The 26,427-nt window shown below is 37.0% G+C and overlaps 1 protein-coding gene across 6 annotated transcripts in view; it reads left to right on the top strand.

The window, feature by feature from the left end:
• The window catches only part of adcy2b (adenylate cyclase 2b (brain)), an 88,224-nt gene that overhangs the window by 29,691 nt on the left and 32,106 nt on the right, over positions 1-26,427 (top strand). For all 6 annotated transcript variants that reach the window (XR_009267331.1, XM_058753961.1, XM_058753962.1 and 3 more), the window contains 2 exons: positions 11,294-11,455; positions 22,569-22,718. Coding sequence is in view for 5 of the 6 variants with exons in the window: in XM_058753961.1 (XP_058609944.1) it covers positions 11,294-11,455; positions 22,569-22,718 (312 nt within the window). In the remaining variant the exon portion in view is untranslated. The remainder of the gene's footprint in view (positions 1-11,293; positions 11,456-22,568; positions 22,719-26,427) is intronic.

The following is a 26,427-nucleotide window of genomic DNA, read 5'->3' as shown; positions in this document are numbered from 1 at the left end:
CGGGAAGAACTAGTCGGGTTCAGGCGATCTGAATAAGCTACCACCTAATCAGCACTCAGAGTACTGCAGCAAAGTACTAATTAGCAAGGAGTATCTGGATGTGTCTTGAAGTAGCATATGTGCGATTATTAGCGGAAGTGAATGGCACAGTAGCTGCGTCTACAGTAGTTGAAGACTTACAGAGCTCTATTAGGCTATGCCCTAATTTCCTGTTTTTACACTAGCCTTTTAAGCTACACACTGTGCTCTTAGTACAGTTTTCTATGTGGTTATGCTATTTGACAGCCACATTGCTTGAGCTCTAATAAGCTATATACTTGGAGTCACTTTGCAATGCTTACAAGGAAAAACTGTAGAGTTCCAAACTATAGAGTCGCCAGCATGGGTCGAGGTACTACTGCAGATGAAAAGGCCTCACTATTCCTCACAGATGTCTGTAATGCAGGCATCATTAACCCACAGCAGTAGTTCTCCATTAGAGACGCCCGTGAAAAGCCAGCAGCCTTTGTATGTTGTACAGGAGAGAGAACATAATTGAGCTCAGAGTCAGCAGAGGAACAAAAGGCAGCCGTACTCGCCTTACGCCAATCAGCCTGAGGGCAAATCAGAAGAAAAGACCTCCGAAAACACACACAGTCTTGTGTGCCCTCGTTTCCTACAATTTGGTGTTGCCAGACGTGCCGATTGAATGAAGGATGTAAAAGAATGATGGGGAACTAATGAAGTGATGAGAGAGTGAAGGAGGCAGGCACGTGAAAAATAGATTTTGAGTCACTGTTTTAATACTTTTTAAGGAGGAGGGCAAAGGAAAATGCCTTCTTGTGTTGTTTCAGATAAGCTGAGTGTAATGTGTAAATCAATGGCGATTGCTCTAAGAGGGTGCGGGAAACACGTAGTGAGAAGTAAGAAGCTGCTTTTAGCAGCATTCCAGATAGTCACTGTGATAAAAAATATATATGTGAATACAGATTTTGTTGTTGACAAGGTGGCATCTGTGCATCCCCACATTTGAAATGCACCTGCAGCTGCCACTGCTGTCAGTCAGGAATTAATGAAGTTAATGTGTTAAGGTTAAATCTGGTTGTAAATTTTGGTTGTAACACTGTAAATTACACGAATAAAATACACATTGTAATTTATACCATTATACCAATATATACCATTCTAGGGTAAATAAGATAAAAAACATTTTTAAGAAGTTGTACCGTTTAACTTTTGCACCTTAGGATACCATATCATTGACAGCTTTGCACTTTTTCTGAGAGTGTATAAAATGCTTAAATCAGAACACTTCAAATGATATTAATAAAAGCATTTAATTTTTATTTATTTTTATTTATTTATTTATTGCATTTTAAGCTAAAAAGCTTACATATATCAGTTAAATGTATGAAATAATGTGAACAAGTTTATGTTGTTATATACAGTATATCAGTAGTATGTCTCAGAATGTCACTACTGCCACCGATACCTCAAATTTGCAGTTTTATGTCATAATTTAAATTTGCTGTTCTCTCTCATACCAATTGTTTAATAATTTAAATGCTATGTGCTAATTATCCTCAATTCACCCCGTTTATTTGAGTTTTTCCTCAGATCCATAAGTGTGATTGGACAGCATGTGATAACAACACTACTTATTATATGTTCCATCATTATTCTTTTAATGGAAGGCTTTCAGATTATCAGATTATTCAATTTCCATTTGCTTTCCTAATACAAAAGCAGTGCAGACTGGTTAACCAGACATTAGAATCCCAGTAGTCCACATAATCTTATTCACTATGAAAAAGCAAACCTGTTAAGTGTCTTATGTATTTACTACCATCTGTTGCCTTAGCAACCTCTGAAGAATATGCTTTACATATGTTACAATCTAATTTTATGTGATGGTTTATAAGCAATAATATCTGAACACAATATTCTAGATCAATATAACATCATGATAAAACTTGAAATGATATGTTAAAAAGGCAATTTAAGGTAATGTGAGTATAAACAAATTGTGTTTTACAAATTGCACTCATAAAATATGCAGGAATAACATATATATGCATATAATGCATCTGAATTTCTCATGATTCAGATTAATGAGAAAGAACCCATAGCATTATAGCTGTTTGCATTTTAATTTATTTTGTAGTGTTTTTGTCCTTTTTATTAGTTCTTGTTTTTTAAAATATGTCTATATATGTTTTTATTTTGTTTTAGTTTCTTATTTTAGTGCGAGTTAAACTAAATAAATTAAATAGCTGATATAAAAGGTTTAAGATAGATAGATAGATAGATAGATAGATAGATAGATAGATAGATAGATAGATAGATAGATAGATAGATAGATAGATAGATAGATAGATAGATAGATAGATAGATAGATAGAAATATTTTATTCCAAATAAAAAAATGTTTTTTATGGTCTTAGTTAACTATAATAACCTCAATCCAGGAATAGTTCATCTGAAAATGTATTTAAAGATTTGGACACACCAGATGATTATAAAATCTTTTATCAACTCAAATAATCAGATTCTCTACAGGGACACATAAATAATGAGCTAAATTATAATTAGACTTGTTAATATTTTAAAATATCATCAGATTGGATTAATGATATTTGGATTCCTGGCTTTGAGTTGGGCAGCTGAGCATTTTTTCCATCTAGTGCAAATGAGAAATCTGTGACGTACAGTCAAAACCTCAGTGCAAATCTCATTGGCAGCTACTGCATGCCTGTGATAATTCAAACCTGATTAATACCGGCAAAGCGCTCCAAATGAGATCTGAGAGTTTCACAGAGCTCAAACCAGCTGTGACTCTATTTGTTCTCAGCCCAACAAGTCATGATCACAAAGACTGGCTTGAAAAAAAAGAGCCATATGGAACGATACCAGTGACATCCAAAAGTCCACACTGAAAATCTGGCATTCAGAATCCAGTCTAAATTTGGAAATTGGTTTTAGGATGTTTTTAACTTTGTTACAAATTGCTATAATGAATAAGAAATATATCCATATTCATTTGAATATTTGTTGTTTACATCATTTATTTCTCCTTGAAATTTCTCCTTGACCTTTTCACTTTTTATATGTTCACTTGATCTATCAGTTTAATGCTGTATCATGCTTGATTTCTTCATGACTCTAGTTCCCATACATGTACTGGGAGCCAGAGGCCAGACCAAGAGAAAACATTTAGGATTCAGTGCTGTATAACCTGTTCTAATGTAGAATAAGACCACTGGATTGAGCTGCCAGTCTCAATCCTGCTAGCCGATAGACCAGAACTTTAAGCAGGCATGGAACTGGCAAGTAATCAGTTCATTGAAGAGATTAAGAATTTAACCTTGCCAGTTCTTGAGTCTGAACTCCGACATTTCAAAACTTTAGCGAAAACACAAACTATCCGTCCAATCCGAGGTGAGAGTGCGAGACGCCCCTCGGCCCGGAGCCCAGCGGAGCGTTCTGTCTGCTAGGGGATTCTCTCTCCTTCACAAGTCACATGTATCCATTCCTGACGGTTTCTCTGATCCTCCTCTGCACCGGACAGAGTGGAAATGGCAATCGATAAGGCTCAAGACATGTTCTGTCTGGAAAAATCACTGCGCTGCAATCTGTTTGTTTTTTGGCAGTGTGTGTGTGTGTGTGTGTGTGTCTGTGAGGGTGACCAAGCCAGAAATCCATTAGGCTTTGCTGCCGTCCAGTGCCCTATCTGCCATTCCTCCAGTGCTATATTGAGCCCTCGCTCACACAAAAAAACAGCACTCAGTGTAAAAAACAAACAAAAAAAAAAACATAAGTTTTGGAATATTTATGAGCGTATTACATCATTGAAGCGTTAAAAACCTGATGAAAACTGCAGTTTGGCACTAACTAAAAGTCTGATCATTAAAAGGGGACAAAAAAAAACAGAATTTTTCTTGTTCTTTTGAAACCATGAACTCATCAACATAATACTGCCCTCATTTACATATTAAAGGAATAGTTAATCCCAAAATTGTAATTTTGTCATCATTTACTCATCCTCTTGTCATTCCAAACCTGTATGAGTTTCTTTCAGCTGTTGAACACAAAAGAAGAAATTTTGAAAAATGTTGGTATTAAAACAGTTGACGGTAGCCATTGACTTCCATAGTATGGAAAAAAATAATATGGAAGTCAATAGCTACATCAACTACCACATTTTTCTAAATTCTTCTTTTGTGTTCAACAGAAGAAAGAAACTGAAGAAAGAAGGGTTGAACTATCCCTTTAATATGTAAATGTGGACACTGGCATCACCAGGTTTTCTGGCCCTCTTGTACAATTTATTGCTTCCCCCCATAGCAACGTTCCTACATATTAATACCCATTCGTTATTTAGCAGCTTCGCTATCGTGATAAATGTAAGCATGAATTATGTTAGCACACAGGTTAGTCAGTGATAGCAGATGTTATTTCAGAAGTCTTAAAAGTTTATTAGCAACAACTACGTAACTATAATATAATGGTAATGCTTTATTTTAAGGACCAATTCCTACTATTAACTAGTTGCTTATTAGCATGCATATTACTAGCATATTGGCTTTTTATTAGTATTTATAAAGCACATATTAATACCTTATTCTGCATGAACATATTTTAGATCCCTTAATCCTACCCCATACCTAAACTTTAAAACTACCTTACTAACTATTAATAAGCAGCAAATTAAGAGTTTGAGGCAAAAGTTAATAGTTAGTTAACAGTGACCCAAATAATATATAAAAAATAAAACTGTAGAATATGTTCTGTTTTTCATTTAATATTTTTTTATTTATATTCACTTTCCTTTCACCTTCATTCAATTTAGCAGAGTATGTTACACCTCTTGTAGAAGTTGCAAGTCAAATTTCAAACAAATGCCTTGATCTTTTGACATAAAAGAGCTTGATGTGCACTGAAACTTCCAGAACCTCTCTATCTTTCCAGTCAAAAAAGTGCATTTACTAAACTGAATTTACATAACTTTCTGATGATGAATGCATCAGCTCAGGAGCGCCCACGTTTATTACGTCAATGAGGTCTACTGGATGATCAAAAACCTGAGGTAACCAGATGAAAGCAGGATAGATAATATTTTTCCTAAACACCACATAAACCAATGATAACAGTAAAATGTGGGAAAGTTTGCCAAACCTTGAGCTGCTTCTGGCTGCGTGCATCTCCAGCCTCTCTTTATGTCATTCTGAAGAATCCTAGTGTTAGGAAAAAGTGGCTGAAGTTTATTTTTAACAATGTCCCTGATCATTTCAGTATGAACAGTTTGAGCAGCACATTTTGTGCAGCAAGATTGGTTTTGTAAACAGGCTGTTACGACAGGTTGCAGGCTGAAAAGGTTATTATATAAAAATCTTTTAAAAAATTTATACTATATTGGACAGCCGAGCCAGAGCGCAAATATATTACACACATAATGTGCAAGCCCAAAATACATTACACAAATATGCATAGATGATTTTGCATTTGAGTCCATTATTGATGTTGATTCATAAATATAAGTGGTTGATTGATTGAGGATGGTTGGCATTTGTGAGACCATCAGTGTCAGAATGAGCTCCAGTCCACCTCAGCATGAATTGTGAAACTCTCCTGTAATAAAGGCCTTTGTGCACAAACATATCAAATTGTCAGTATTGATTGAGAGCCTGTCACTCTCTCAGCATTGTAGGCGAAGGCGAGCAAACAAACCCTCACGACCCATGTTTCATCATGGTATCAGCTCACTTTTTGTGTGCTTGTCTTGAATCATTATGAAATGTCATATGTGATGACTCAATGTTAATTTAAGCTAATTTCAAAGACACAAATTGGCAAAAAAAATCCCTAAATCTACAATTTTCCTGCTTGAAACATAACAATGTCATTTTAGTGTTTCATTTTCTTCCAAATCATGCAAGACGTGCAGTAAAAAGTGTTGTGCATTTTATTGGCGCAGAGATGAGTGTGTGTATCTTGTAAAACATTTGCAACTACTTTTTACCACTTAACTCTTTCCCTGCATTTTTGATCATTTTCACAAAAATTTTAACGGCCCCCAGAATATTAATATGAATTTCTGAACACGCAATACATCAAAAGAAAGAAAAAAAAAATTCTAGCTTCATGCATTTTTTTTTTTATCAACACTTGAGTGTAAATTGCATTTTAAAAAGGAAAATTGTGTTTTTTATCAAAGACTGCGTCCGGATGAGATTCAGAATGATAATCAAAGCATAGATGGAGAGATTTAATAAAACATAAATTCATCCCCTACACTTTTTCAGGCAAGTGTGTTCATGTAGAGGTTTTCAGGGACCAGTGTAAATAAATCTAGATCTAAATTCAAATAGAAAAGATACCCTGACGTTTTATTCATATCCAAAACTAAGCAATGTGAACATTATGGAGTGCTGAACACTCTCATGCAGTGTGTTTCATTCATACTCGAAGCTGTAGGGCGCTCTCGAGCAGAAAGTCCAAAACGGACTCATAGAAGTAATAACATGCCAGGAAATCCCTTATATGGACAAAGGCATCCAGCAATCGCTGCAGCTAAACTGAATAAAAAATGTGCGACAACATATGCATGATTGCGACAATATATGGTTTAAGTATGTTTTCAGGTACTAAATAAAGAATCTGAAAAATTCAGTGTTAACTGAAATAGCATTTATTACAGTAACCTACAGAAACTATAAAATATATTTTCTGTCTTATTCTGTGATAAAAATGGAAATGAAAAAAATTTGTAGTATATAAACAAGTCATTTCATTGTCATTAAGAAAATATAGAAAAAATATAACATGTTACGGGGCTGACGAGACATGAGACATGCGGATCCATATGCAGACTTTTAATGAGCAGAGATGTGGTCATAACAGGCAGGGTCGAACAGTGGCAAACAGGTATAACATGGGCGAGACAAAGAGTAAACAAAGACAAGCGTGGGTCGACGATCGGCGAACAGTATCCAAAGGGGCGAGACAGGAGAAGTAATCCAAAACGTCAGCGATAGTCCAGGCAGGGGAAAACACAATCCGACAAAGACAAGGCTAGGCGAGGCAAGGCAAGACTAGGAAAACTAACGGGGCTCTGTAGGGCAGCAATAATGCATACAATACTCGGCAGTAACGGAAGGAAAGTCCATGGTTTAAATAAGGTATGTGATCAGTGTGTGCGTAGGATCAGGTGTGCGTGTGATTAGTGCAATGAGTGATTGGTGACAGCTGTGATCAGTAATGGATGATGGGAATTGGAGTCCATTGATGTGTGGTGTGAAAGTCCATGTGGTGAGTGAGTGACCTCTGGTGGAGGTTGAATGGAAGTTCATGGACAGGATTCGTGACATAGCACCCCCAAGGAGCGGTTTCCAGACGCTCCTACAATATCCAGGAGGGTGGTGGAGCGGAGGCGGAACAGAGGGAGGGACGGAGGGCCAGGTCCATGTGGAAGTGGAGCGGCCGGGGACCACAGCAGAGCAGGAAGCCAGGGCGGAGTCAACGGAACTGGAGCCCACCAGGGTGGAGCGGCCGGGACTGGAGCCCACCAGGGCGAAGCAGACGTACTGGAGCCCACCAGGGCAGAGCAGTAGACCACCAGAGCCAGACAGCAGACCACCACGGCAGAGCAGACGGAACTGAAGCCCACCAGGGCGGAGTTGACGGGACTGGAGCCCACCAGGCGGAGCAGACGGGGCAGAAAATCTCCACGGCGGTGCAGACAGAGCAGGAGCCCACCAGGGCGGAGCAGAAGACCACCAGAGCCAGACAACAGACCACCACGGCGGCACAGACAGAGCAGGAGCCCACCAGGGCGGAGCAGAAGACCACCAGAGCCAGACAGCAGACCACCACAGCGGAGCAGACGGAACAGGTGGAACAGAAGACCACCAAAGCGGAGCAGACGGACCTGAAGACCACCACGGTGGAGCAGATAGAGCAGGAGCCCACCACGACAGATCAGGAACCCACAGCAGAGCCTGGGACCTAGGGAGAACTGAGACAGAAAAAGAAGAGAGAACATGCACGAACCCAAGGACCGAGGCAGGGAACACAGGAAGTTCGTAATTAGTCTCCATAGTTGTGACAGGACAGAACGATAGTTCATTGACGGCCTCCATAGCCGTGACAGGACAGAACGAGAGTTCACAGACGGATACCGCTGACACCTCTGGAGGTTCTGCAGCAGTTGCCGCCACCTCTGGAGGTTGTACAGCAGTAAACTCAGGACACAGGGAGAGTTTAGTAACGGTCTCTTCGACCGCAACACAACAGGTTGAGAGTACATTACTGGGCGCCACCACCATACAAGGGGCTGAGGTGAGTCCTGCCGCTTCTGGAGGTTCTGCAGCATGGACCGCCACCTCTGGAGAAGCTACAGCGGGCGCCGCCACCTCGGGCAGTTCTGCGGTGGTGTACGCAGCCCAAACGCAACACAAAGCGATTCCCATCAGGGGAAGTGCCTCGGACAGGGGAATATGCATAAGAACAGGAGGGTTAGAGTGAGTGAGTTTGGGGATACCAGCTGCGCGTGCAGACACCAGCGGTGAATCCCTCACACTGGATACCAGACTGGGATAGTGAAGAACTGACCTTAATGATCTGGGTGTGTCAGCCTGGAGATGACGTGACTCTGGACGGTCAGCGGAGACGTGACGTGACTCTGGACAGTCAGCGGAGACGTGGCATGACTCTGGACGGTCAGCGGAGACGTGGCGTGACGTGACGTGCTGTGACTCTGGATGGACAGCTGTGACGTGCTGTGACTCTGGATGATCAGCGGAGACGGGGAAAGATTCTTGGAGATCAGTTGAGACGTGACTCGGTTGATGACGACCAACTGTGACTTGACTCTCTGACATCAACTGTGACTTGACTGGGCTCATGAAGATCAGCTTTGACTTGTCTTGACTCGTGAAAATCAGCTTTGACTTGGCTTGATTCGTGACGATCAACGTTGGCTTGACTTAGCTTGTGAAGATCAGCTGTGACTTGTCTTGACTCGTGAAGATCAGCTTTGACTTGGCTTGATTGGTGACGATCAACTGTGTCTTGGCTTGACTCGTGAAAATCAGCTGCGACGTGAAGATCGGCTGTGACTTGGCTTGACTCGTGTAGATCGGCTGTGACTTGGCTTGACTCGTGAAGATCAGCTGTGACTTGACTTGACTCGTGAAGATCAGCTGTGACTTGACTTGGTTCTTTAAGATCAACTGTGGCTTGATTTGGCTCTTTGGCATTAACTGTGACTTGGCTTGACTCCTGAAGATCAGCTAGAACATGACGGGGTGTTGTTATGGCCGCCATTTTGTGAACGGGCTCCGCTGTCACTGCCATTTTGTGAGCGTGCTACTGCACGGTTGCGATCATACAATTGAGTGCGGTGTCGCGTTCCTCCGCAACACCCACAGTGAATGATGAACCAACAGTCAATAGAGCATAGTCCATAAAATCACTTAAAGACGAACGGGGACCCTCACGAATTAGTCGCGATTTGAGCGGCTGCTTAATGCCCTCGCAAAAGAAGTCTATGAGTACACAGTCCGGCAGGTCAGAAAAATAGGCTACATCTAAATACTCTTGTATATAATCCTCGAGCGATCGCACTTCCTGCTCGAGGGTTAATAACAGTCTTGCAGTGTCCATACCTGGCCAATATCCACATGAAAAGCCGCTTGATCCTTGTGGGGCCGAGTATTCTGTTACGGGGCTGACAAGACATGAGACATGCGGATCCATATGCAGACTTTTATTGAGCAGAGACTTGGTCATAACAGGCAGGGTCGAACAGTGGCAAACAGGTATAACATGGGCGAGACAAAGAGTAAACAAAGACAAGAGTGGGTCGACGATCGGCGAACAGTATCCAAAGGGGCGAGACAGGAGAGGTAATCCAAAACGTCAGCGATAGTCCAGGCAGGGGAAAACACAATCCGACAAAGGCAAGGCGAGGCAAGGCAAGACTAGGAAAACTAACAGGGCTCTGTAGGGCAGCGATAATGCATACAATACTCGGCAGTGACGGAAGGAAAGTCCAGGGTTTAAATAAGGTATGTGATCAGTGTGTGCGTAGGATCAGGTGTGCGTGTGATTAGTGCAATGAGTGATTGGTGACAGCTGTGATCAGTAATGGATGGTGGGAATTGGAGTCCATTGATGTGTGGTGTGAAAGTCCATGTGGTGAGCGAGTGACCTCTGGTGGAGGGTGAATGGAAGTTCATGGACAGGATTCGTGACAACACAATACAAATTATTGATAATAGTAATATCATTGTATTTAATTTATTAGCCAATTAAAAGAGATAAGAAAAAAATAAAACCTGTCAATTAGACACAGTCACACACACAAATACAAAATAATGGTAACACTTTATTTTAGGACCTCTTAACTAGTTGCTTATTAGCATGCATATTACTAGAATATTAGCCATTTATTAGTAGTAATTAAGCACATATTAATGCCTTATGCTACATTCCTAATCCTACCCAATACGTAAACTACCTTACTAACTATTAATAAGCAGCAAATTAGAAATTTATTGAGGGAAAAGTCATAGTTAAGTCAAGTCAAGTCACCTTTATTTATATAGCGCTTTTAACAATACAGATTGTGTCAAAGCACTTAACAGTATCAAATTGAAGTGTCAGTAATGTATAATGGTAAGATTAAACACTCAATTTTCAGTTAAAGGCATTTCATTATTGAATTCAGAGATGCAATCAAATCGGCGATAATCGCTAGAAATTAAGTGTCCCCAACTGAGCAAGCCAGAGGCGAATAGTTAATAGTGAATAAGTGTTCCCTATTCTAATGTGTTACCAAAATAATAATAATAATTACATTTGACATTTCTGTCCCCCTCACTTCTGAAATGATGGCGACGCCCCTGCATCATGCATTTGCTGATTTTGTAAATAGTTACGACCGGGCATCATACACTAAACGACTGAGGATCACACATTACTGGGTTTCAAGTCTTCACAAAAACAACAGACTCACCCAGAAACACGTACCTTAATGCTACGAGACACATGGAATCATAGCCTGATGCTAAAAAATAGAGTCTGTGACCATCATACACTACATGATTTTCTGTGAAATCTGTCAACGCAAATCTGCAGACTGACTTTGACTTTCAGTAACAAGCGTCAACTTGTCTAACCTGTAAAACATGGCAAAAATCTGGGCAAAAGTCATGTAGTGTATTTCAGCGTTTATCCTGATCTGATCTCTGTCCTATGTTTGTAAGCTGTAGATGTTAAATGGCACTCTAATGCACCGTTAACTCTGTTTGCAGGTGTCATTTTTCCTGTTTATTGTGTTTGTGGTGTACACCATGCTGCCGTTCTCCATGAGGGATGCCGTCATCGCTAGTGTCCTCACTTCATCCTCCCACACACTAGTGCTCAGCATCTGGCTCTCGAACACTACCGACCACATGGAGGCCCTCGTTTGGCAGGTAAGTGTGTGTGTGTGTGTGTCATTCCAGTTGATTTCGTTCACTGAAATCGTGTGGGCTGAGAAAGGAACAGCTAGTATCTAAGAATAAACGGCAACAGTCTTTGAGCACCAGCATGGCACAAAGAGACCAAAGAGTTTGTCCTGTAAAAAGTTGTCTGAGGCACGAGAATATGTTCGAGAATGTGAGTCAGAGCGAGCGAGTGAATGTGGAAGGATGTTTCTACTCTGTTTCCTGCAGGGGTTGTAAGGGGTGATGGTGTTTCGCCATGACCTATATGGCTTTGCTGTCATGGGAGGGCACACTTCCCATAATCCTCCACTGTCAGCCTGGCTGTTTTGCTCATCATATGGCCTTCCCACTTAAATGACACATTTCCTTTCAGAAATAACAGGCAAAATTTCTCCATCCAGTGTAATTCCACAAGGCTAGCTGTTTCAGATCTGTGTCATTGGTCCTGATCTTCTTCTCTTTAAACACTGTAGCATTAGGCTGGAGAATTGGCAGAGGATACATATTGAATTAAGTTCATTTATTTTTAAATGTTGCAAGTTGCAAGTGTCAGAACAAGCAGTCAAGTGAAATGGAAAAACGTACATGAAAAGGAATTAAACAAAATTTGAACAACTTTGTTATGAAGCGGCAGAATTTAGCAAACAAACCTAATGCCTCCATGCCACTAGGTGTCAGTATAAAATCTAAGATCAGTGGATAAAGAAGAGCCAGCAAAACACAAACTAAAACTTACTGGCCACTTGAGGCCCTGTCCCAAATTGTCCTCGCAGTCTTCTGCTGAGTCCACATTTTCTTGATGTAATGTCGGTTAGAAGACTCAGTCAACTCAGTGCAGGCTTAGCAGAAGTGCACATCCTTCTGAAAGCTAAATGGTGAATGGGACACACTACAGTCTTGTGGACTTAACGGACACACGCACACAGTGGCCATTGTAAGTCCGCAAGAGCGCAAGTGCATGTGAAGTGTGCCACTTGGGACAGGGCTTGAGAGCATTTGTATGCAACAGAAAGTAAGTGTGCAAGACTGTCTCAGGTGCAGAAATAAATTAGATATTACACTTAATTTGGTTGTAGAACATAAATTGTTGCATATTTAGTGTGTGAATTTTGTAAAACATTTGCAGCTGCTTTTTATCACTTTCATCACTTCTTATTAGAGCCCTGCATTTCAACCCGGGTCCAACGAGCCCCGACTTTTTTACACCCCTAGGGCCAGGCTTCGGGCCAATTTTCACATCATAGTTCAGACGCGGGCCTGTTTTAGGGTTCTCCTTATTTTTATATTTTAGACATCCATCAATTAGTGATGAAAAAAAATTGGAAACAATTTGTGGAAACAACACGAGACCGTGCTATCACGACTGTCAAGAGCGGCTCGACTGTGTTTAGTGTCCAGCAGTAGAAGAGAGCGTGCCGTCAGCGCAGCTGAAGAGTTCTGCGTTCAAATGCATGCAATAGGCTAAAGCTTGCTGCAAAGCACCAGCAAAAGTAATTACAATGAATGTGTCAGGGGGAAATAGTAAGGAGATATTTGAATTATTTACTAATAAACTAGTGTTTTCTGTGTCAGTGTCGCAAAGATGAAGATGACGATCCTGGCTCACCATCTCCTCATTAGACGCGCCTTTAGAGAGAAGTGCATCTTTACGGATTATGATTAGGCCTATAATGAAAGATTTTCAATTTTTATAATTTTCGATTTGATTTATTTCATTAAGTAATAATTTAAAACTTCCTATTGATATATTTATCATGTCTGTGAGGCATGTATTCGCTGAGTTTCGGTTCATTTTTGTGAAGCGATCTTGTTCAAGATCGAGACGGCAGAAAGCGCATCATGTTTGTTTTCTATATTTTATAAAAGCACAACATTTTGTTGATATTGTGAGTGCACACAAATAAAAGTAGACCCTTTACAGTTCCAAATGATGTATTACTCTTACCTTTATGAGCAAAAATTATGGTGTATTTTAAGTTGTTTCCATTGAAAAAAAAAGCAAGTGATCGCGCTGGCGCCTGTCCTGCAAAGCGCGCTTTAGCTTCCACTCTCCACACAAACGATTGGATATAGAATTATAGATTGGATTTGTTAATCTAGGTTTAACATTTAAACATTCTTATATGCTTGAACTGTTTTAGTATATCTATAGATTTTATTTTAGGTAAGTCGTGATGATTTGAGAAGGCTAAACTGATCAAACATAGGCTATGATCAGCTCACTGTCTGCCGCTGGCCCCTTGGTCGTTACTTTAAAAAAGAAAAAACTTATATTTAATGAACATAAAATGCTTCAAAAGTTTTTCTAAATTAACTCAGCCTAATAAAAAAACTAAACGAAATATAATCACTTTGCCATTACATACAAAACTGAACTATTTTAATAGCTGAAACAGTAGTATAAGCCTTTTTGGGAGAAGGGGAAAAAAAGACGTGCTCGGGTCAGTAATTCTGATGAGCTGTCGGACACGGGCCAGGCTAGGGCCTGAGCGTATCGGGCCAGGGCCAGGCTGGGGCCTAAATTTGGGCTCTAAATTTCATCTGTTTTTTCATCTGTTTGCCCGCATTGTTTTGAACTATACTGTATAGCCATGTGTTGCGATCAGGGCCGTCCCAAGTATGGTTGCAATGTGTTCATTGTCAACTCCAAAATTAGATTATTTTTCATTCTTAAAAAATGCCATTATTTTATTTGAAAACGTTTAGTTTAGAAATATTTTAGTTTGTCTTGTATATTTTTTTCATTAGATCATATAACATTTTAAGCTGTCATTTGGTTATGTTACAACGTCACAGTTCACTTCCATTCTTTTAGGGTAAATAAAAAATGATACTCTGTAATTATGAAACAAAACCATATATCTGTACTTGACAAGTGTGAAATTAATGTGGAAAAAATATACTGTGAACTCCATGTGGATTTACACAAACTGAGAAAGTCAAAAAGTGTTAGGTTGTGCCCCTCTCTTCCCTACTGATCATTTCAAAGCAGCTTCACAGTAATAAAAAGGAAGGTAATAGAATCAATGATGCAAACTTCATCAATTATGAGACCAATTCAAATTTAAGGGTCAGATTTGCTAAACAGGGCAAAGTGTGAGAGTGCAATCTCATAAATGCACCGATGGGAGTGGAAAGTTCTGTGGTTGATCTACCAACAATGAGCAAATTAGAGAACTTCCATAATGAACAGCGCAATCTACAAAGAGCAAAAGAGTATGGTTGCAAAAAAGCAGAGCCAATAGCTTCCATCCAAAGTTACGAATTAAACTTATATTCACAAAATTGGAATACCGCATAAAATATTTGCAAATAAAGCACCGTTTCCATTCAGTGAGTTGAAGAGAACAAAATCATCACTTCCTGATTAACTTTCTCTAAATATCATGAAGAAAAAAATCATTTGCTGCAGTAGGAGAAGGCACTGTATAAAATAATTTTTGGATACAATAAATTACAAGCTTCAGAGCACACAGACAAAACGCGGTCATGCTATCTTATTTTCGGAGTCTGCTGTTTGGGAGCGCAGTTCTGGATGTTAATTATAACAAAAAAACTTTGACAAAACTTTGCTCAAGCATTTTAGAATGACAAAACTAGCATTTCAGATGTTGTTCAATGAGATCTGTCCATTGGTTGGTCCAAAGTCTTTTTTATGCGCATTAAGGAATTTATTTGAAGTGTTTCCATCATAGTTCATGTGCATGTTTTCTTACTGGATAAGAAATTTATCAGACACATTTTTTTATGCACATTTTTAGAATTTATGCTCATCTTCGCGTTTCCATCCAGCATTTTTTTAAGCAATATCCCAAAATTCGCATAAAAATAGGTGGATGGAAACATAGCTAATGATAATGCTGCATGTAATCTACTAACAACACAGAAGCAAAATGGGTTAAGACATGCTTTTTGGGGGGCGTAAATTACCGGTAAAATTCAAGGATTTAAAGCGTTTATTGTCATGTGCACAGTGTGGAAAACAAGTTTCCCTGTACAATGAAATTCTTTCTTTGCTGTCCACAGTGAATGCCAAGACAAGTGCAAACTATGTAAAAATAAAGACGCACATATACAAACAAACATAATAAAAATGCTAATAAAAAAAATAAACTATGCTGCAGAATTAGGAATATAGATTATGTACAATATTGACTTATATGCAAAACAATAGTACAGTAACATGTAGCAAATTGAGTGCAACTGCATGATAATAATAGCAGCAGAAACATTAACAATTTGCAAATTGGGATGAAGCTACTTGATAAAAAAAATAGCAGAAGTAACAGTTAACCAGTAACAGTTAAATGACCAGCGCAAACCTTAGTAAATCACGTTGCACATTTTAGCAATTTATTTATTTTTTTACTTTACCCCTCTTTTGTACCTATTATTTTGTGCTTCGTAATATTATACTGTTTAATTTCTGCTGAAATACTACTAAATAACCAACTTTATTTCTCTAGCATTTCATATTAAAAAAAAAAAAAAAAAACAGTGTTTTCTCAAATCAATAAACAGCAGGTTCCAATTGTGACAACTTGCTTCATGTAGCATGACTGCATGTCCTGCTGTTGGAGCTCATTTGCATGTTATAATCAAAAGGTCAGCATGTGTTGATTAATTATACCTTTCTTTCCTGGGCAATAACGGTGAAAATGTTGAATAGCTTTTTTGTAGTCAAGACTATAAGGTATGTGCCTATGCAAAAACTGACCTTTAAATATTAAACATTCCTGAGAAATATTCACTGGAGTAAAAGGTGTGACAACATTACCCAGTCCCACCTATATATAAATACATAAAGTTGACAAGAACACACAGTACACTTCCATGCACTGCTTTTTGTTCGGTTTGCAGTACTAAAGAGTCTTACGTAACTGTTAAATAATAATTCATGCCTACCTTTCTATCGATTTTCCAGAACCTTTTTTTTTTTATTATTTTCCTAAGCAGATCTCAAGCAGATATGTTTTTTCAGACACAGCGCATGTAACCAAGGCAACACTCAAGTCACATGGTCCACAGGAACACAAAAATACTGGCTGTCAGGTTGTGTTCGAGAGGCAGCAAAGAACCCAGTAGCGGAAGGGCGTAGATTGTTATTATAAGCTTGTTGTCCAGTCCAATTTAAAAACCTTAAAAATAATCCTCTTTAGGATCGGTAAACACTTTCACTGTGGTCAGTCCTCCAACAGTAGGAGAGCTTCATTAAAAGCAACCTTAACGACCCTTCACATTCAGCACTGGTAGTTAATCAAGCTTTCCTCGCTCTCATTAGAGGCGTTACGACCTCTTTATGTTAGGTGCTCTCCAGAGCTGCGGGTCGTATCTTGTTTTTTAGAGGCTTTAAAGGCTTTGGACGTCACTTTCAGGATGTTTACCGCTGACGTACTCTGCAAACAAAGGTCTCGTGTTAATCGAAGGCTAAAAAAAAAATAACAAAGTTGAAAACAAGGTCGCATCTGTCTGGATCAGAGTTGTAGAGATGATGTCAGATGCCAGTGTTTTGTAATTAAGCTATGGTTCCCTGCAGACCCTGTTCTGTGCTCGTTTACTTTTATGACTGGCCTCTTCCTCCTGCTCAATGATTACAGCCAGAAGAATAATTTATCAAGGCTGCTCTTGAAGGACCTGTCCTATAAAGCTCTCCCAGTGAGATACAGGTGTGCCTCGTGGCAGGTGGACCAGCCTTTAAATAGCATACTCTTAAGAGAGAGAGGGAGACGATGTGCTGCATTAGGTTAATATCACTTGTGAGCAGAATATGTTGTTGTGCCATTTCCAAACAAGCTGTAATTTTGTCAAATTATGCAAAAGATGTGAAAATATGATTTAATTGTGTCAGAGGATATATATGTTGTATAAATAAAATGTTGTCACATTTTCATCACAGGCTATTTAACTCAATTCAAATTTAGTTATAGATAGATAGATAGATAGATAGATAGATAGACAGATAGATAATAAATAGTAAAAATACATTTATAAAATTTATAAATAAAAATTAATTTACATTGAAGTAGCAAAATTACTAAAACTAAAAATGAAATATAAATAAAAAGGCTAAAAAATAAAAAGCACAGCAAAATTGCTAAAACTTAAACTAAAATAAAAATGAAAACTGAATATAAAATATATACAGATGTTTATTAGTGCTGTCAAATGATTAATCGCAATTAATCGCATTCCAAAATAAAAAATTTGTTTACATAATATATGCATGTGTACTGTGTGTATTTATTTAAATACAATATATATACATAATAAATATACACAGCATACACACATATATTATGTAAACAAAAACGTTTATTTTGGAATGCGATTAATCGTTTGACAGCACTAATATTTATATTTAAACATTTATATAAAAAAATAAAAGCTAGTTCAAAATATTATAAAATGCTATAATATTATAGAGTATAATATTATTAATTATATTAATATTAATTATATAGTAGTATATAAACAATACTAAAATAACACTGATTATGACAAGAATTATGTGAGAGATTGGGGGAAATGGTCATCTTTAATTTGTCTGTGAGAAAAATCTAGAAAAATATTTGTTTTGCTTGTTCATTTATTTTGGGATGAATTGTAATTTGAAAGACATTAAGCTCCAGCCTGATAATGAAGTTAGTCAATTATTCCCCCCAAAAATTACAAATGTAGTTTTCACTACCTTCATTTTTGAGACATTTTTGAGAGATTTGAGATGTGGTGGAAATTACACTGGTGCAAATTTTCTTTACTTGAGAGAAAACAAATATATATGTACAGGTGCATCTCAAAAATGTTTTTATTATTAGATATTAATATTTTTTATTATTAGACATTAGGATATCATGAAAAAGTTTATTTTTTTGTAACTTATTTCAAAAAGTGAAACTTTCATATATTCTAGATTCATTACATATAAAATATTTCAAAAGTTTTGTTTTAATTTTGATGATTAGAGCTTACAGCTGCTTACGGCTTACGGCTCCATTGACTTTGGACTTGATAAAACACAATGGACTTCAAGCAGCTTGGATTCTGTGCCTCTCCAGACTCCAGACCTTGATTTCCAAATGAAATGCAAAATTTACTTTTATCTGAATAGAGGACTTTGAACCACTGAGCAGGTAAGATCTCTTTAGCCCAGGTAAGATGCTTCTGATGTTGTTTATGGTTCAGAAGTGGCTTGGTAGCCCTTTTCCTGAAGACGTCGGAGCGTGGTGACTCTTGATGCACTGACTCCAGCTTCAGTTCTCCCCCAAGTGTTTGAATCGGCTTTGCTTGACAGTATTCTCAAGCTTGCTGTCATCCCTGTTGCTTGTGCACCTTTTCCTACCCAATTTCTTCCTTCCAGTCAACTCTGCGTTTAATATGCTTTGATACAGCACTCTTTAAACAGCCACACCTTTCAGTAATGACCCTCTGTCACTTACCCTCTTTGTGGAGGGCGTCAATGTTCGTCTTCTGGACCATTGCCAAGTCAGCAGTCTTCTCCATTATTGTGGTTTCAAAGAACAAGAGATACCCGGAGTTTATACTGTAGGGATGGTCATTTATTCAAACTCAAATGTAAATATTCTAATATTTTGAGATACTGATTTTTGACTTTCATGAGCTGTAAGCTCTAATCATCAAAATTAAAACAAACAAACTAACTAAAAAAAACGGTTGAAATGTTTTACTTTACATGTAGTGAATTTAGAATATATGAAAGTTTCACTTTTTGAAATAATTTACAAAAAAAGAGAACTTTTTCACAATATTATTATAATTTTTTTAGATGCACCTGTATATCGCTGAACGTTATTGTGCATAAATAAGAGAGTTTTAAGAGTTGTCTTTAGTCCAAAAGTGCATATAGTTGAAAAACACAAGTATTAATCAGCTCTTTATTTATGATGTTATGATCAATGTCAACCACTCAAATATAACTACATTATATTGCCTGTTTAAAAGCTTTTTCTGTTTCTGTTGAAGTTGTTCATTGATACCAACACAGCTTTCTTTAGCACAGACACAGCCAGAAAGAGTTTCAAGGCAAACAGCACTTCTCCTGTCGTCTGTCGAGTTAATGTTCGATTGGTCATGATCAATTTCTGGAAGCCAAACAATGTATCTTGAGATGCTGAGGGGTCGTTGAGGAGCTCTTTGTTGACTGTGTTCCTAATTGATGAAGAGTGTTGTGTAATTGCCTGCAGTGGATGATGTTTAATCTGCTAATAATGTCATTGAGTGATATTAGCAGGAGGTTGTAGTCTAATTAAAATGACAGAGGCCTTTGCACAGTCTGGGGTGAACCTTAACAACCCCGTCTGTTCTTACTGGCTGTGTTTACTCCACCGCTCAACTCAGACGCATGTATGGAGGTTGCCATGGAGAAGCTGCAAATTTGATGAGTCTGAAAGAGGCTCAGATGAGATTGACCACATAAATGGGGCAAATTACAGAAATGTTCTGAGCTCAGATGCAAATTGTATTGATAGCATTTCTGGTATACTGTTGATTACAACAGAAAATGAGTTTGAATCGTCCCTCCATCCACCTTATAAAAAAATAGCCTTTACAGTAATACGCCAAGTTTATGTGCAGAGTTAAAAAAAAAAAAATACAAAGTACAAAAAATATTACAGTGGTCTAATTTTATTTATTTATTTATTGTGTGTGTGGGTGTGTGTGTTTTTCTCCACAACATCATAAGCTACCATACACTGAATTCATATTTATGAGGTAATCATTCATAATAGTGTTGATTTAAACTAATTTACTATGTGGGTGAATTGTCAAGAATCTGTCTGGATCATATTTCATTTAAAAATAAGAAATTTTGACATTATAAAATAAATTTAATTGTACTTAGAAAATACAACTTCTTTCATTTTTATTTATTAAATTATAAAATATAATTAAATTATATATTTACATCATGCCAAAATTACATTTTACTCAAAATGAAGCCTTTTTATTTGTTTATATATTTATTTATTTTAATTATAAAATATAATTAAATGATATGTTTACATAAAGCCAAGATTAAATTTTACTTAATGAAAAACTTGTTTTATAGTTGTTTATTTCTTTATATTTTATTAATTTATTTGAATTTTAAAATATAATTAAATAATATATTTACATCAAGCCAAGATTGAATTTTACTTAAAAAGAAGCCTGTTTTAAATTTATTAATTTGTTTGATTATTTATTTATATTTTTGTTCATTTATTTGAATTTTAAAATATACTTAAATTATATATTTACATTAAGCCATAATTAAATATTACTTAAAAAACTGATTTATATTTATTTATTCATTCATTTGTATATTTATTTAACTTATAAAATTATATATAAATTATATATTTACATCATGTCAAAGATAAATTTTGCATACAAAAAATTAAGCCCTTTTTAATTTATTTATTTTTTATTTCTCTAAATTATAAAAAATATAATTAAATTATATCTTTACATCATGGTATTCTTGATAATCTTCTTGAACATTCTAGACATGCACCAATATTCATGAGCCAAATCTTCATTATTGTAGTGTTTATCATTTCTCATGCCTTATTGTGTCTACACAATTATGTCTAGTTTCAGATATTGCAATTAAACCCAATTATCCAACACATCCTGCTCTCCATTTGTGAAAGATAACAGCACCATATTCAGTACTGCGCTGATATTTGCTCAGTCTGACATAATGCATGAGGCTGCTGAAAGCTTTTCATGGGCTGGACTGAATTCACTTTTCCTGAAGATCAATATCTTTTGAATCAATGTAGAGGCACATCCCTCTCTGGATCCTTATACTGATTCCATCTTTCACTAATGTGCTTACCTCTGCCATTTGAAACTCAGTCAAAAGCCATTTGGCTCTACTGCATATGTTCCTGAAGTGTCTGTGGTCTGGCACTAATGTCTTCCTGTACCTACCAGGCAATTTAGTGCATTTATTACTTGTTTTATACTGTCTCCACATTAATTCAGTACTAAATATTTAACATGTCCATTACTAGACTGATAATTTATAAACACTTGCTTGGAATTAAGGTTTCTGAGGCATTACATTTTATTACTGAATTAAAATGTGTTATTAGTTAAGGTTTCATTTTACTATATTTCACCCTGAAATCAAAAGAATTTAAAATATTTACATAAATTTATATTTTACAGTATACATATAATTGTATTTTACTTTAAGAAAATGAAGTGTATTTTAGTACCGTATTTTAGCATTTATTGCATTGTTGCATTATTTTCATGATAATGTATCACATTCACTCATTTTTATCACTGTAATATTGAAGTATTATTGAAATTATTTATTTAAACTTTTATTTCAATAACATATTTGACACAATATGATTGCAGTTCACGTTATGTGATAATTTTGCAGAGAAACGTTATTGTGGTCACCTGTTGTGCTCAATTTCTGATATAAACATTACAATAATAATATTGATATATAATGAAAATGAACAATGTTATACATATCATAATCTATATCTTAATTCAAAAAAAGAAAAGTGTGTGTGTGTGTGTGTGTGTGTGTGTGTGTGTGTGTGTGTGAAATATACAAGCACAAACTACAGTAAAAACAGTCATTTATAAGTAAATAGTAAACAATTTATAAGAAATGTTTCATATTGTAATTTTTTTCTATAATGCAAAACTGAATTTTTTGCATAATCACTCCAGTCTTTAGTGTTACAACATTATCAGTGTTATCGACGTTGAAGAGTTTATTGAATATTTAATATTATTTTATTATGGTGGATTTTTTGTTACTGAAATGAAAAGGAAGTTCAAAAGAACATCATTTATTTTAAATAAAAATCTTTCGCTACAATATAAATGTCTTTACTTTCACTTTTGATTAATTTTATGCATCCTTGTTGAATAAAATTATTAATTTCTTTCATTTTATTTATTATATATATTATGGTATAACATGTTGTTCATCTATATATAATTTACATTTAATATATTTATTTTATGTAGTAATTTATGTATTATATATATATATATAGTTTTTGTGGTTTTGCGACATACAGTATCTCTATACCTCTCGCTAAAGCTGTTTTATGTGTCTTTATAGATCCTGGCTAACATCATCATCTTCATCTGTGGAAATGTGGCGGGAGCCTATCACAAACACCTGATGGATCTGGCTCTCAAACAGACGTACCATGACACCTGCAACTGCATCAAGTCCCCCATCAAACTGGAATTCGAGAAGCATCAGCAGGTACGACTGAGAAGGATGCACAGATTGCCTGTTGCTTTCAAAGAATGGATAAACAGCGCTGAACTGCGTGGTGCCCGGTCCTTCAGGGAACAGGAAGTTAATGTAGGCCTCGTTTGGGGAGATATCAGATAGGCTTAAGCGTGAGTCATTCCTGCAGCTGTATCGAAGAGATCATTATATCACCACAATAGGCGACTAATATCCGAAGGCGGAGGGGGCCGAGAGTTGCATTGTCCCAAAATAGCTTTGTTTCCCCCCTGCACTCTGTTTCCTGTTGGATACGGGTGGGGCGGAAGTCTGTACAGGGCCTCTCGCTTGCCTGGGTTAGTTGTGCTTATTGCTGTTTTGTGTGAAATAATGATAAAGTGTCTCTCTGTGGCGATGGCTGAGCGAGTGAAATATGAGCGGTGAGATAAAGGCAGATCACTGGCGGCACTTCTGCTCCATCAGGAATTATCACTCTCACTCGGTGAAATATCACCCTGCTCCAGCACATGCCCTCGGCTCCATTACTCTATGAATGTTATCGGAGTTGTTTTTTTTGGGCTTTCCTGGCAGAACAATTACAGAGAGCAAAGCAAAGACAATGTTTCGTTCACTCACTGCTCGGCGTGATTGAATCGTGTATGTATGTTCTATGAGTGCTTCAGCAGGCGCGTTTCCTTCATTTACCTCCTGCAGAGCTGCGCACTGGCTGGTCATTCCAATCAGAACATTAGTTCAGCACAGACCATCAGCCTAATTACGGATACGCCTCATTTTACGTTTCAAGGGTGAATAAAACATTATCTTTAAAAGATATTTTGTGCTGAAAAGAGTTCAGGTTTGGAAAAGCACAGCGCACGATTTGCAACCCCCTAACCCAAATTGTTACTGTGTTATGGATATGAATGATACCGCCAATATTTACTTTTAAATATATAAACTACCCCTTTTTAATGTTTTTGAAAGAAGATTTATTTGAATAAAAATACAGTAAAAATAGTAATATTGTAAAATATTATTATATTTTAAAACAGTTTTAAAATATAATTTATTCCTGTCATGCAAAGCTGAATTTTCAGCATCATTGCTGCAGTCTTCAGTGTCACGTGATCCTTCAGAAATCATTCTAATAGGCTGATTTGCTGCTCAGGGAGCATTTGTGCTGATTAATGTTTTATGTAAACCATTTTTGCGTTTGCATTTTTAAGGATTCCATGCTGAATAGAAAGATTATTTTTAAAGCACGGTGCAAAATGTTGCCATCAAATGAAACAGTTGCCATGCAAACTTGCTACTGTGAACAAAAGCTTGCAACGCTTGCCCCGCCTCTGTGGTCTTCTGATTGGTCCACTCTTCTGGACTTGACACCAATGAGCGAGGCTGCGTGTGAAAGTTTAAATTCTTTTATCTTGACACGGCGCCTCAAAAACACGGTGCCAATCTGTGAGATGCTGAGCGCAATGGCCATACGTGTCCATCTAGTGCATGCTTACGTAAAAAAAAAAAAAAAAATGGAATAGAAAAAGTATTCTGTGTGAACAGCCCCTAAAACTCACAGAGAACTCCAACCACAGCAACACCCTGGTTACAGGTTACATACATACTGTATATCTAAGTGATGTATGTGAAATCTAGTCCTCAGTGTGGTTTTGGTGATATTTTATGACTTACGATTGGATAAGATATCCAAACAGAACATCACATTTTGCAAATTAATATTTGTGCACTTTAACAGAGCAACAATCATGCCAAATTATACTCTAGACAAAGGACCACAAGATGGATTAATGACATAATTTCCTTTAGCAATCATTCTGTCAGACCACAGCACATGCACCCATTAGAGTGGACAACCTGCTTTGATTTGTCTCATTTTTAATAATAATACATTAATGGACTGTTATTTAAAAGCACTCACGTCTTCTTCTGAGTACAATGGTAAAAAATGTACAGTATAAATAATTTCTCCTCTTTTCCTGCAGTCACAATCAGCACATGGCACACACCCCATTATTTTGTTTTCTTTTATTTGACCCTCGTTAAACAGGGTGGTCTCTGAGAGAAAAACGAAGGGAACAGGGAAAATTGACAAGATAATAAAAAGAGAAATGAATGGGCTTTTCAAACCTCAAACACAATCCTGTTCCATATTTCACATTGTTCTTAGTTTTCTTTGGGTTATTTGTTCTCTGTAACCCTGTGCCAACCCTCATTCAAGTGTGATGCATTACTTAACCCCGGGTTGAAAATGGACTTAATTAGTGGTTGACCAATCAGGGTTTTACATGGTCAAAGCAAATGGGATATCTAATGAACAGGGTGGCTGATGGCTGATAAAGTACAACATTTATTTAAAATTCAAGTAACAGAAAATTTTTCATTGACCATGCTGACCACTTCTGTTAATCAACCAACTGTGCACAGTTCTCGATTGATGCCAAAAATATTAAAAATAAAAACAAATCTTGGTCATTTAGATCAGGCATTAAGATCTCTAGCATTAACATGGTTAAAAAAAGATACAGTGTGTAAAGTTTAATAGATTTCAGCTGTTTAAATTCAGAATGTCATCTGAGCAAATAATGTCTACATATGCTCTTTGGTAGAATCACAAATGTTTCTTTTTTTTTTTGAGTTCATTAGCGGCAAGAGACATCTGTTATTACACTGCTATGATTCAATCTGTTCATCCACCTCAGTTATTTTTCTCTTATTTTCTGTCTGTCATTCTACCAGCCATCCATTATTTGTGAAAAAAAATATATAAATATGTATATATACAGCGGGTAAAATAAGTATTGAACACATCACTATTTTTCTCAGTAAATATATTTCTAAAGGTGCTGTTGACATGAAGTTGTCACCAGATGCCGGTAACAACCCAAGCAATCCATACATACAAAGAAAACAAAACAAATAAGTTCAGAAATTAAGTTCTGTGTAATAAAATTTAATGACCCAGGTAAAAAAGTATTGAACACACTTACTGAAATGTATTTAATACTTCATACTAAAGCCTTTGTTGGTTATGACAGCTTCAAGATACCTCCTTGTATGGAGAAACTAGTCGCATGCATAGCTCAGGTGTGATTTTGGCCCATTCTTCCACACAAACACAAACAGTCTTCAAATGTTGAAGGTTCCGTGGGCCTCTTCTATGAACTCTGATCTTTAGTTCTTTCCATAGATTTTCTGTTGGATTCAAGTCAGGTGATTGGCTGGCCATTCTAGCAGCTTTATTTTCTTTCTCTGAAACCAACTGAGAGTTTCCTTGGCTGAAATGTCCAGCGTTGTTTCATCTTCATCATTCTGATAGGTGTTGGGACTGAACCAGCTAATATCAGTTTCCACTGACAAGGGGCAGGATTCTTTTCTAATTACTGATTGGCTTTCCATACCTTTTTGCACCTCCCTTTCTTCATGTGCTCAATACTTTTCGCTGTGTCGTTCCATTTTATTCCGCATAACTTAATTTCTGAACTTATTTGTTTTGCTTACTTTGTATGTATGGATTACTTGGGTTGTTACCTAGATCTAGTGAAAATTTCATGTCAACAGCACCTTCAATACTGTTCAATACTTATTTTACCCGCTGTATAGTAGGGCTGTCAGTCGATTAAAATATTTAATCGTATGATTGTCGTGAGTTAACTCGTGATTAATCGCAACTTAATCGCACATTTTTATCTGTTCTTAATGTACCTTAAATTAATACTTTTCAAGT

This window comes from Onychostoma macrolepis, chromosome 19 (assembly GCF_012432095.1).
Source record: "Onychostoma macrolepis isolate SWU-2019 chromosome 19, ASM1243209v1, whole genome shotgun sequence".
Lineage (NCBI taxonomy): Eukaryota > Metazoa > Chordata > Actinopteri > Cypriniformes > Cyprinidae > Onychostoma > Onychostoma macrolepis.
Note: the sequence above shows the minus strand (reverse complement) of the source record. Positions and strands in the feature narration are given on the sequence as shown.